This window comes from Pygoscelis adeliae, unplaced genomic scaffold (assembly GCF_000699105.1).
Source record: "Pygoscelis adeliae isolate BGI_AS28 unplaced genomic scaffold, ASM69910v1 Scaffold10, whole genome shotgun sequence".
Lineage (NCBI taxonomy): Eukaryota > Metazoa > Chordata > Aves > Sphenisciformes > Spheniscidae > Pygoscelis > Pygoscelis adeliae.
The window spans coordinates 6,736,290-6,749,747 of record NW_008824053.1 but is presented as its reverse complement, the minus strand read 5'-3'; the positions used below and the strand labels follow the sequence as shown (position 1 = coordinate 6,749,747).

The window sequence follows — 13,458 nt, the reverse complement described above, 5'->3', positions numbered from 1 at the left end:
GTGTAAGCACTGCTTAGCAACAACTAAAACATCGGTGTGTTATCAACATTATTCTCCTACTAAATCCAAAACACAGCACTGTACCAGCTACTGGGAAGAAAATTAATTCCATCCCAGCCGAAACCAGGACAAAGTGACAATCAGAATAATGACATTTATAGAAGTTCTTGGTTTTGATTGTCAAGTTCACACTGGTAGCTTTTTGTAATCTGTACAAAGGAAAACAAATATTCTTCTGAAGGTAGCTATTACTCCAGAGAGTCATATCTTGGCTAAACTGAATTGGGATAAAAGTTATTTACATTTATGCATCTAACTAGTGGCTTTTTTTCTTGGGTAACAAATCTCACATGAAACAGATTATCCTTCTCTTTGACTGTTCTCAATGGTATAGGGAGTGTTGACTGACTTAAGGTGTTAGTCCTAACTTGCAAAACCATAAAGGACGTGGGGCTGTGGGTATTCTGTGGGGTAGCATGGCAGCTGAAACTAGCTGATGAAGAGCACTACTAGCAAAAAGTCCTTCAAGAAAAATGAGCAACAGCTTGAAAAAGCTAACCTCCAGATATTGTAACCTGTTTCCCCACTCTTCTTGACAGGAAGACCTAGCAGCAATGATAGTATATCAGTTCATCTAGGGTAAAAACAAGAAGGACAACATAGACACAGAAGTATCATTATTACCATTCACCATAAGATCTTCACAGAATTTACGTTAATCTGTATCCAATAGAGTTCTGAAAGCAGCTGAACTAGTTCTTTCTTCTGAAGCCCTTGGTGATGCCACATGCATTCACCAGTCTTTGGGGGGAGAAAAAAAAAGTTTTCCTCGCTGACTTTTCTTTCGGCCTATGGCTTACAATTCTCGTTTGCATATCCCCAAAGCCCAGATTTTTCATGATAGTTCAAAGGACTCCTTCTGTTGAGCATCCTGAAAACGTCAGTTAAAGCCCATTTAATCTTTTCTTCAAGCAAAAGGAATTGCCGTTTACATTCTCCATGAATCAAGCATCCCTGGTGCCTAATCCAGCTAAATTTTACCTCTGCAGGAGATATGGTAATTGCTTTACGGGAATTCTTAAAAGCAACTCAACACCTAGGCACATGGCCTGACTGCAGCGTTTTCTTGTCTTCCCACAGACTCTCACAGGCTGACCATTTTCTGCCACTGACAGCCTGAATATCAGGTTTTCTTTTCTTTGCTGGACTGTAACTTTCTATTCTTTTTAGCTTTTTTTGGGGAGGGGGAAGCACTTCTCATTTCAGCTTGGTTTCTCTTCTGCTGTTTCAAAAACTATTTGCAACTGGGCAAACTTGCTGACATGTAACTTTTCCAGGTCTTTGAAGATTATTTTTCCAGGATTTATGTGCATGAATTCTGCTTATTTTAGCTTGTCCTTTTGACACCAGTTGTACATGCTGCAGCTGACAGTTCTACCTTTGTACTCTGTCTCAATAGGTGTACAAATGTCAGTGATTTCTAATTCAGAAGTGTATGGGCCAAGGGCTGAATTTCTGTAATGGAGCTGGGAAGGAAAAATTGGAATTAACTTGCACATAGTTATTTAGTGTGGCCCAGTCTGGGTAAACACTAGCATTACCAAATAGTAACGCAATCCTGACAAGCAGCTGTTTTAAGTTCAGATGAGTTCAATTTTGTGCCATAAAAGTTGAGCAATGAATCATTTTCTTAAGTCATCCCTGACACTTTAACACAGACAGGTCATTTGTATGAGAAGTTTGAAGCTGGTTTCAGATATTTGCTATCCATCACCGGATAGCATCCGACCTAAGCTTACAAAATCCAGTTGCACATGTCAGCAAAGTGAGATTTTCCTTCCCCCAGTTATAAGGGCAATTTTCTCAGTAGCTGAAGTGGTTGTTTCCTTTGGCATGACTTCCAAAAGATTTTGTCTCATCAGCAGTGTAAATTTGCTCTGCCTGCTGTCCCTTACTTTTCACTATCTTAACCAATCCCTCTTCAATTGGACCTGATGGTCCCGCAGTTAACTGAGTATCACCTTCCAGCAAAGGACAGCTACTGGGTCCTATCACAGCTTTGGGCTCTGCTTAGCCAAGCAGCACCACCTGAACCTGCCCACCTTCCCCTTTAAACAGGATGTATGCGGTAGCCAGAGAAACAGGTTTTGTTGCAGGACTCGGTTAAGGAATAGTGTCTGAAGTTTGATCTTAGGCACATTCCTGATCTACTATTAAAATGCGTGTCATTTTAAGCTTATGAGCACAGTGAACATTTTATAAATTTAGTCTACTCAGTTTCCACACTGGACAAACATCCAGAAAGGCTTTGGCAGAAATGTGCTCTAAAAAGTCAGCAGCTTCATGTGACCTAAGAAATGTTGGACAATATGGCTTCTAGCCTATTGACAAAGCTGTATTTCAGCACATATCCCATATTACTAGACTGAATAATCAAGCATTATGGTCCAATCTCCTGCTGTTGAAACTTCCCTGCTTGTGCACAGTTGCCATCTGTATTTTTCCCAGCAGATATTAAGCAGTACTTGACCTGCAAAAGCTGCTACAGAAAAGCAATAACTATTTTGGCACCTCAGGCAGCAGTGACATGTATTAGTCAAAGACAGAAGATGGATGATACCAGGAAAAATAAGAAAATGGAAAGAAACAGAAGAAAAATATTGGTGCAACCCTTTGGTATCAATAGCAGACAAGCACGTGTGCTTCATGTCATAATTTGCTATGAAATCAACATTTACAGCATTTATTATTGCAAAATTGCCTCTTTTGACAGCTTATTCAGGAAATGCACTAGTTTTCTTTTGGAGAACTGGAATACTGTGATGGATTCCCCATTGCTAAAAAAACAGTATTGTATATTTCAACTGTGGGCTTAAAAGTACACATCATATTCTGTAATTTGAAGAACTCAGTCAATACAGATCATGAATAAACAACAAACAACAGATAAGCCAAAGCAGGGGGTGGTATGGAAAGAAGAAAGCATATACACAGAATTTTATTAGACATTGGACCTCCTATCAACTTTTTAGTAACTTTTTTCCCTTTGCCTTTACTGTTAAATAAATTGTAACAGTAATTGCACATTAATTTGCACTATTTGTACAAATCCTTTTTGTATTTGGATGTTCCAAATGGATGTTACCAAGCATCTGGTAACATGAACTTCACGAGGCATCAATAAGGACAGATGCCTTACTCCATACTGTCTTTTGGGCTCCATCTCAAAATCTGTCACAGCAGCTAGTAGCATTTGTACTTTGCTCTTGTACTTTGTCTTTTGTTTGTCAAACTTCTTTTTTTTGTGTGTGTGTGCGTGGCATGTTTGATTCCAGAGATGTCCTGGAATCATCATGTATGCCACCAGAACCAATACTGAATAGCAGGGAGTGGATTTATCTGTGAATTAAGAAGTTTGGATTCTCTCTGCACACCAAGGAAAAGAAAAATTACTTCTTACAAGTAATTGTAGTAGGAATTTTTTACTGGAAGTAAAAACTGTGCCCAAAGTGTACAGAAGCGAATATTTTGCATCGGGACTCACATCTGGAAAACCATTTTCTGCATATGAGAAAAACCATCCTCTTGCTGCCTCTACTTTTCAATTTACTTAGGAAAAGCTTAACAGTTACAGATTACAGTGGTGAATAAAGTGAAGGGAAGGGATTTTGAAAGGTCTTCCTGTGAGTTCTGCTGAGTGTGTTTGAAAGGCTGTCTCCTGCTCTTGGTGTTTTACCGTTGGCCTTAACCACAAGATAATATATATTATCCCCCTGAAGACCATGCAGTGGGCATTAGTCTTCTGCTGCCAGATAATACAAAGGTAATATAATAGGATCAAGGGCCTACGAAGCCATGATTAAAATGCATGTAAATAAAGCAGAAGACATTCTACAATCCACAAGTAAAACTAAAGAGTATTTATCAATAGCTTATAAACCACTTCAGTTCTCATGTATCTCATGTCATCCTGTATCATATGCAATTTCTCCAAACAGCAAGCGTGGGAAGTGGTAATTAATGACGGGCCATAATTATCTTTCTTTATAACACTGTAACAGGGCTGCAACATCCCTTCTTTTGGCACAAAAAATATTTTCGTTATTTTATTCTTGCAGCTTGTCCCTGACTACAGTTAGGTAGTTAGTATGATTATTTTATTAATCATCACTGCAGCATATAATCATTGAATATATATTTGAGCTAGCGAATATCACATTTGTATTAGAATGGAGTTCATTTAGCAGTGAATGATATTATGTTCATACAAAGTATCTGAGTTGTGGAAAACGTGTGCACTGAATTCAAGTTCACTGAGGAGCAAAACAAAGCCCATGACGAATCCGGAAAGTTAAGGTTAAGTAACTAGCTTCTGTGACCGTTTTATGTACTGTTATTAACGTAGCGACTTAAGATTGAGCTCAGCTTTGTCTTTTGTTGAGGATTTTGGTGCATGTGGCACTGTACAACAGAGTAAATGCTATCAGTTTTCCCTAACATGTTACAGGCTGAAAAACAGAATTTATGTGTAATAAAAGCTTCATTTTGCACACTGTTGGGGGGGAGGGAAGCAAGTGTAACGTTGTCAGAGAAATGCTGGTTGTATGGACAGGATATTATATTAGTGTGCCCGTAAGGGGTAATTTCTGCATCTCTCCATAAAAGCAACATGGTGTTATGGTGTCCCACCCATTCTCCTCTACCGTGACATCCTCATTCCCCAGTACTCATCCACGTTTGCCCTAATCATTCAGCAATATAAAAACCCCCAGATTTTCCAAATGGCATCATAATGCCATTGTGCAGCATTGCTGTACAGCTCTGATTACAACCTAACAAAATGAAGGTTTTGCTACGTATAAACTCCTGAACAAAGCTACAGATCAAGCTGCTGCTAAGTATCGTCGCTGCGTTTAGAGATATGCTGGCTGACTTTTAAGTGGACCTTATGGCGTTATATGGCATTATCAGTTCCTGTCTAAGCAGATACTTTTAACTGACTGAGAGTCCAGCTTCTCAGTCCCCTTCCCTGGAGCACAGTGTCTTCAGAGCGCACAGAGGAGCTGGACTTGACTTACAAGGAGCTCTGAAAATTTCAGCAGTAACCAACTGTTTGATGAGCTGTCTGGGGTATGTCTGCTTGGTATTTTGCAGACAATGGGAGCTCACTCTGACTGCTGTCTAAGTTGAACAGTTTATGTGAATAGTACAGCGCTGAGCCTAAACCAGTGTATGGTGTCTCTCCTCGGCATACATTAACTCAAGAAACACAACCAATTTAGTCATGTTCTATGCAACATCTGGGTAACTGAAGCATGGGTCAACAAGCTCACACCTGCTTATAATTCCCAGACAAAAGTTAAAAATAGAAAAGGGCAGGGGATGAAATTAAGCAGAAAGAATTGCAAAGCTGTATGTTTAAGTGATAATTATCAACTAAAAAAGCGCCTACAATGGTAGAACTGGGAAAGATAATGACTTTAAAAAAGAAGGATTGGAGACTGTGGATCACAAATGGAATAACAAACTATTGCAAAAACGGAGATGCGTAGGCAAGAATATGGCTTGTAAGAAGCAATTTTTCCTTTCTCTCAGCAGTCTGAACAGTTTGGGCAGTAAGATGGAGTCATAGATGTTTAGATGAATTGGAAACAGGAGACTAAGAACGTGACTTAAATTATCCAGGAAACATGAAAGGCTAAGTGAATTGGGACTGTTTAGCCTGAAAAGAAAGAATAAAGGAAGCACACATAACAACCATCATTTGTAAAATGCTGTTTCCAGCAGAAGGGAGTTAGGTTACACAATTGCAAAAACTTTTAAAAAATAGAGAAGCCCTGGGCTGCCTGCAGGTCATGGAGCCTTCATTCTTGCAGCTTTTTAATAACTGGTTATCCAAATATTTGTTAGGAGTGATACAAAGATCCTGCCTAGGCAGTAGAGGATGGACTACGTGTCGTCTCAAGGTCACCTTGAGCTCTGTGATTTTATGGAGGGCAGACAGAACAAGTCTGCAAAATACATCTCAGGCTAGATGTAGCCTCTCAAATGATTTCACTGGAAAAGGATCACTCATTCATTTACTTGAACATGCTTTGGAAGATCCCTACAACTACCTGTAATGTTCACTCAACCTATTAGGAAAAAAGCAGAATTAACGGGAAAATACTTAAAATGGGGAATTTCTTTAAATAGTATGATTCTGAAAGACCACAAAGGTATAGCCAACATACTACAGCTTCAAAGAAAGGTAAACTTCATCAGAAAGTTACTGCAACAAATTATTCATTCACTCTCAAATAAACATAGAATTAAAAATAAAACCAGAAAGAGAATTCAAGCTTACTGCTTCACCAGTTTTTCCAAGGTTTCCTTGGTCTCCTTGTTCTCCCTGTTAAATGTAGAAAACAGATGATGTAGTTCATTAGAAAAGTAATTTCTTTCATATGTGTATATTAAAGTCCTCTATTTCCCTAGGAGCCTCTTTATTTCCGAAATTACATCTGCCAATTAAAATTTTAAAAGCTAAAATTAAGCAACCAGCAAAAATTTAATTTTGTCAGTGGCTAATTTTGATTTTGTAAAAAGACGTAAGCACTGGCCTAATGTATTTAGGACTCGCCCACAAAAATGAAAACTATGTATTAAGGGTTCACTAAATACAGTAAGTCAGCAAATACTGTAAATGAATGATTTAGTTTTTATTTACATCTTCCTTTCAGCAAATTACCTTCATTATTTCACAACTGCTTCAAAAGTAAATGTTACCTGTGCATGCTATTGATAACTTCAATTTGGTTACGAAATATTAGGAAAATTGACATTTGAATGACATTTTAACAAACTTCTCCCCCTCCCCCCAAAAGCTTGGAACTGGCATTAAGTATTAGATTAATTAATTCTGTTCTCCTTAATAATGCTGCAAGTCACATTATGTAACTGTGGAACATTTTGCTATGTATTTTACAAGTGGAAGCTGGATGTATATGCACTATTAATTATCTGGCTACAACTATAATCTCAATGCCCTGATGAACAGCGATTTGGGTACTGTTTACTCAGATTGCAACTCAGCACTGAGAAATTCTGCTGCCACAAGTTCCTCTTTCAAACTGCAGCACTTCATCTCATCCCCCCTCACACCCCCAAAGTCCTGCCAGTGCAGGAACTGCCCTGGGTCCCTTGTTGTCCCCAGGCCCAGCCATCCTCACATCCCCAGGCAGCTAGATCTCAGTTTAGCAGGTGCTGTCTTTGCTCACACACCCCTGTCTCCTAGAGCTGCGTAATTTCCTTCTTTTCCAAAATGGGATCTTGCAAGAAAGCAGAATCACCAGTACGATACACGTTTATATTGTATGGAAGCATGTGTACTCATATCCTTTCACTGGCATGCCACTGTATATAGCAGTGTATAATTGTACACAGTTGATACTCCAAACACATTTTCTCTCATACATAAAACCATCACTTACCTTTAAACCTTCCAGTCCAGGATCACCTACATAACCTTTCTGTCCTGGCTTTCCCTAAAATAATGATTAGAATAAAATACTGTAAATATTTTATTTTTAAAAGATAATTTCATCCCAATTTCTGTATTTATCAAAATATGTGCACTCAAAAATGTACAGTTTAGTAACATTTAATACCAACATTTGAAGCTAGTGCATTTATAAGTCCACATCTGAAAATACACTGTTGATTATTACAGCAAATACCAGCACAGTAAGCAGAATCTGTATTGACTCTTACAGCAGTCAACACTGAGGAAAAACAGTCACAATCCAACAATCACACACATTTCAATTTCACTTTAAAAAACATATTAAGGAGACAAAGAAAAGGCAAGGTTATATTCTCTCCTGGCTAATTCCAGCAGAACAGGGACTCGCACTAACAGAATTTGACGTTTAGATCCAGGGACTGGTGTCGTAACTGTCCTTCCTCAATCAGACAAAATCGGCTGAAATACCCTCTCCTCTTTGTTCATTGAATTAGTTATTTTAAGCCTCATCTCTCTCCACTAACATTTTGCTGCTGATAGATCTTGTTGCTGTGGTACTCAGTTAATAACATACTGTTACCTGGAAGAAATACAGCAACATCAATCAGAGCAGGAGGCCATGAAGTGACGAGATCTTTGAAGCATTTTATAAAATACATCCCTCCCTCTGTTGTCGCTCACACATACCCACAAAGGCATAAAAAACTGAATGCTTTTCTCCTGAATTTTCAATTAGATGTTTATAACTTAATTATGTCTCACTTTTAGGAGGTCGTTTTCCCTCCAGGTATACTTTACTTTCTCTACAATATAAAACATGGCCTAACCATTTGGTTATCTGAACGGCGCAGCCCCACCTAGACAAACTTTCCCCATCTGCTCTGAGGCAAAGACCCTAGTCCAAAAGTAAAGGTCCAAGGGACTGGATCTGGCTCTTGAGCAAGTTGCTAATGAGATCGCTGAAGCCTGACAACTGGAGAAAGAAAATTAATTCAACATTTTAATGATTCAGTAACAAAAAGAGGCAGATTTCTGCTAAAAGGAAATTATCAGCTGTTGTTCCAGCAGACTGAATAATTGCAATCACAGGACTCTGTAATGAGAGCTTTCCTCTCCACATTGGCTGTCCTGAGACAAGAGCAACTACAGCAACAGATAACAAACAGGTTTCTTAAAAAAAGACAGGATTTTTCTATTTGGCTCTTTCGCTCTGGCTGCTCTGTGCCTGTCTTTCAGAGCACAATATCTATGTTAGTTTCTGGGCATCTGAGAACTTCTCTATAGGGCTTAAAATTATATTGTCTTACTAGGTTCCATGACTTCTCCTATCAATCCTTTTTATCTCCATCGTTCTCTCTCTGCCTGCCTTAAGTGATTTCGTTTTGCCCTACAAGTTCCAACAAATATCACTGCTTTAGGAACAGACTTTTGTTTTTGCCAGTGGATTAAAACATGGCACAGCCACGAACGCAGGGAGAAAAGATCATGAAAAGAAGTTCTGAGAGACCCAGATAAAGCAAGTCACGTCTTTCCACAAGGCTTAGCAAAGAACAACTGATGGGCTTCTGCAGGTTACTACACGCTGTTCAACTACTTCGCTGCAGTCCTTAAGGTCTTTCTAGAGAGCAAGACTGTAATGTAAAAATCTTTTAAATGAAATTCATTGAAAGAAAACTAGTGGCCACTATTAACTACCTTGATGATTTTAGTCCTATCAGAACTGAATTGGAGTTACAACTTGTAAAGGTTTCTTGGCTGTAGTACCCCAGCCATGTACTAGCTGCAAAGGACACACAACAGATGGAAGTTGATCAGAAAATAGAACAAGTGGATTTAACTGGTAAAGCAATTTGAAGCATACAGATTTGGCTTCAATGCAACGCAATACAACGGTAAATTACACATCAAGGAAAAGCCACTGACAGAAGGTTAAACTAGGGATGGCTGCTTTTCTGCTTGCAAACTCCTGAGAAAATTACTCTTCTAGGGCAGGGTAATCCCAAAGGAAATGTTTTTTTCCTAAAATATTAGCTGAAAGTTCTGCCCTTCCCTTTCAGGAAGCAGCAACCACCTGTGCTTCCTTTCACCTCACGATGGGTTGATACAGGCATGTATATTTGAATATAAATATCTCTCACTATCACTCTATTCCCATGCCTCCAACAAGCTCCTCACATGCCTTCAGCCCACAGGAAGACATATGCCACCTTCAGAAAATACTGCACTGGGGGAGTGGGGCAGCATTGAAAGCACTTCCCTCCACCTTCAGGAGGAACTGCTCACCTTATGACTATTATAAATACCAGCTTTTGTTTTACACATGTATCTCAGAAAGGAATCAACTCACAGCAATTCCTTTTTACATTCTGGTTTAAAACAATCTCCCCCCCCTTTAAAAGCATTTTCTGCTCCAACAATGAAGATACAAAACCATAATAAAATGCACCAATGCTTGCACTGACTGAGCTGAGCTACACTGACAGTTACAGTGTTAATATTTGGATAGCCTTTGAGAAAGAGAGTTAATTGGGAGGAAACTGAATAAACACAGTCACTTCTTTAATGTGGCATCTACTGTATTTTCACAGGACAAATAAACAAATACTAAAAAAATAAGCAGTTTTTTTTATTTAAAAGGATTAATTTAAAAGAATGTAAGTATTTGACTTTGGAATAGAACGGGTGGGAAGGTTTGGAAAGGAATGAATGAAAAATCAAATCGTGTGATCAGATTCAGCTCAAAAACCTCTTCCTCAATTCAAAAAGGCTGAGCTCTGTGGAACTGGAGATATATCCTGAGTAAGCGGGGAAGCATCCTCAGTTTTGGCTCCAGTTGTTTTAGACACATGGGAATTCTTTTCCAAGTTGGGACCTGGGAACTGGAGTGCAGGTTCATGTTCACCTTGTGTTCCAGTAGAGGATGACCTATTTTGCTGGCAGCATTGTTCAGGTGGGACCCCAGGGGTTTTTGGTCTCATGCACATTTTTTAAAGCAAATGTTAGAAACAAGGGTGAGGGTGGGGGAGGATAAAAATGAGGCGAAAATTTATGGCTGCCTGCTTGGCGCATGCCTAAACCTGAACTGGCAGCTGAACACTTTTACCTGAAAGCTACACAGTAGAAGAGATGAGGAATTCCAGAAGCATTAGAAACCTGCTCCATTACTGTCCAAGAGAAAACTAGAACAGTTTCATAAGAATAATCAAAGCTTTACCATATATCACCTACAAGGATACTTTACCTAGTTTAGACAAACCCTAAGAAAGTTGGGATAACAGTGGCTGAAAAGAGAACTGACCTATTAACCATAGGCCTACAAGTAAGGTCTGTAGGACAGGAAGCAAGGTTGTAGCAAGAAAGACACGGGCAAGACTTTCAGATAGAAAGGCTAGACATTAGAAAACCCGTCTGTAAAACAGGCAAAGGACTGAAGCAGATTGCCAAGGAGAATGAAGAAACCCCACCCCTGGAGGCTGCAAAAAACAAGTTAGAGACACATCTGTCAACTAAAGACATAGCTGGCAGCTGATGGTGCCTCAGGGCCATGGCTAGACCACTTCTTCAGGTCCCTCTCAGAGACCTCTCCTGCCCCCATGGCTATTTAATTAGTACAGTGACAACACAATTTTGATAGCATTTACTTTCAGATGTAAGCATTTACTTTTTTAAACCCCTTTAATGGAAAATGGAAACAAAGCCTATGTAAATCAAATGAATGTGAAATTGCAATCAAGCAAGCATAATTTAAAGAGACAGATGTGTTCAGCAGCTTACTGACTCAGTCCTGCTAAACTATATCAGATTTAACAACTTCATGATTGGGACTCTCTCTCTCCAATGTCATCACACAGTCAACAAGGGGGAGTGAAGAAGCAAGGACAGGCAGAGATGGGAGCAGACTTCAGAGCAGCAATGCGAACAAGTTGGCCTGGAGCTGTGAAACAGACGGAGCCAACAGAGGCCGTAGAATCCAGGCAAGAGCAGATGGGCCCTGGAACGAGGGGGAAAAACAGGCAGGGCTCCCCATCAAGCAAAATTCCCATTTCCCATCCCTCTCATTTCAGGAGGGGATGTTGCCAGCAAGCTACTAAAAGATGTCTGGAGACAGCAACCCTGGGGCCCACCTCAGATCCACACATTCTTCTCTCAACAGCTTGTCGTCAGAGAGAGAAGCCAGGGAGCCATAAGACATGCCAATGGTGTGCACATTTCCCTCTGAGAGGAATCAAAACCAAAATAATTTAGGTCAAACTGACCCAAAATAAATTAAAAATATTTTAGTTTGTTAGGTTACACATAAATTTTTCCTCTTGGGTCACTTTGACACCAGTTGATGGTGGCCTGTGCATGCCTGGTGATGCAGAGAATATGGAGGTAGGTGTCTCATTGCCCATGAGTCACTCGCTGCAGCATCTTCTTTTCCAGTTGCCACAGCACAACATGGGAGATGCTGTCCAGCCATGAAGCCCTGTGCAAGGAGGAGACTCAAAGTATGATGCAGCCAAAATAAAAATTTCCATGAGGCTCTTGGCAGGAGCTCAGGCAGATTAAACTGAATATTGAACTGAGTCACAAAGTGTTTTGAAATTCTGTTCAATTTTCTGCATGTTTTCCTCAGCTGAAAAACAAAGTTTTTTGGTGTTTTGTTTTTTTTTTTTTAAACACCTAATCCATGTGGCAAATAAACATTTTAATATTATTTCTAACAGAAAGCAAATTCCCAGTTTTGACTAGCTAATGAACAGGAAAAATGACATAGGAATATATCCACTCTAGAACCAGGAAACAATGGGAAAGACTTTCCCAAGTTCATACAAGAAATGGGAAATCATCCAAAATGAAGACCAAGCCAGTGATTATCACATGTAAGCAAATCAAGGAAAGGCAGAAAATCATATTGCTTTCAATAAACGTAGCGGCACTCCCATAGTCCCTAGTGCAGGCTAGTACTCATTTTTAACTTAGAATTTTTCTAAGAATAGGCTTCAAGTCCACTAAAATACTCTTAGACACTAGTACATTTTTATAACTAACAAAATCGGTTGTTAGTTTTAAACTTTTATCTTTTAAAACATGTCAGCACAAACAGCATTGTGACATTCCAGCTTTACTGTTTTCAGCAACTGTCTACCAGATCAGTTTGAAAATGATTTCTTAAAGCATCAGCCCTTTATATTTCTCCCTGTGGGCCGAGTGTCATGGTGGGTTCTTCCCCAATTTAAAAATTTTGATATATCAGCTGGTTCAGTCCCTAGGAAGTGCATGGTGGTTTTATCTGTCTCAGAGGAGCACCATAAGCAGTTTGTTATTGACTCTTTCCTTTTCAAAAATTTTATTTTGTGCACCATGGCTGTGATTTCCTTTCAAATCCTTCATATGGAAAACCGTTTCTCCCCCCAAGTTCTGCTTTGAGCACGTGCTGAGGACAGAGACATATTTATTCAGGAGATGCCATTTTAACACAATCACTTCTCACAGTAAATTTACCTTTTAAAGCAGTACTTCTGCTGAAAAACAGTCTGCTCTAACAAAATTGCTTATACTTACTCTTGGGCCAACTCCTCCAATAGGTCCAGCTGGTCCTACTTCTCCCTAAAAGAAATCAGGACTTCAATAATCTTGATGCCAAGTCTAGCTTTAAAAAAAGAAAATCTGCAGATAACTGTTTGTATTTATTACATCATCTTCAATTTGCTTCATATGTGTTTGTATGAGTCCAAGTGTGATAGAAACACTATAAGAGAAACTAATCTGGATTTCACAAAAATTCATTAGCCAGAAAGCCATGCCCTATGTAGCCACCAGATGCAGTCAGAAAGGCTGTGGAACTGTTGGTATACCTACCATTATAGCAATATTTTCACAATTTTGAGCAGGGAGGGACTCAGCAATGATGGGTCAACCTCTCTGTCTGCCCTGCAGTTACTCCCTTCTAGCAACATTTGACATTTCAT

At 39.3% G+C, this 13,458-nt stretch overlaps 1 protein-coding gene across 1 annotated transcript in view; it reads right to left on the bottom strand.

The window, feature by feature from the left end:
• The window catches only part of COL24A1 (collagen, type XXIV, alpha 1), a 195,088-nt gene that overhangs the window by 61,083 nt on the left and 120,547 nt on the right, over positions 1–13,458 (bottom strand). The window contains exons 24-26 of the mRNA XM_009333887.1: positions 13,052–13,096; positions 7,473–7,526; positions 6,347–6,391 (exon numbers count right to left, since the gene is read on the bottom strand). Of these exons, the coding sequence (XP_009332162.1) occupies positions 6,347–6,391; positions 7,473–7,526; positions 13,052–13,096 (144 nt within the window). The remainder of the gene's footprint in view (positions 1–6,346; positions 6,392–7,472; positions 7,527–13,051; positions 13,097–13,458) is intronic.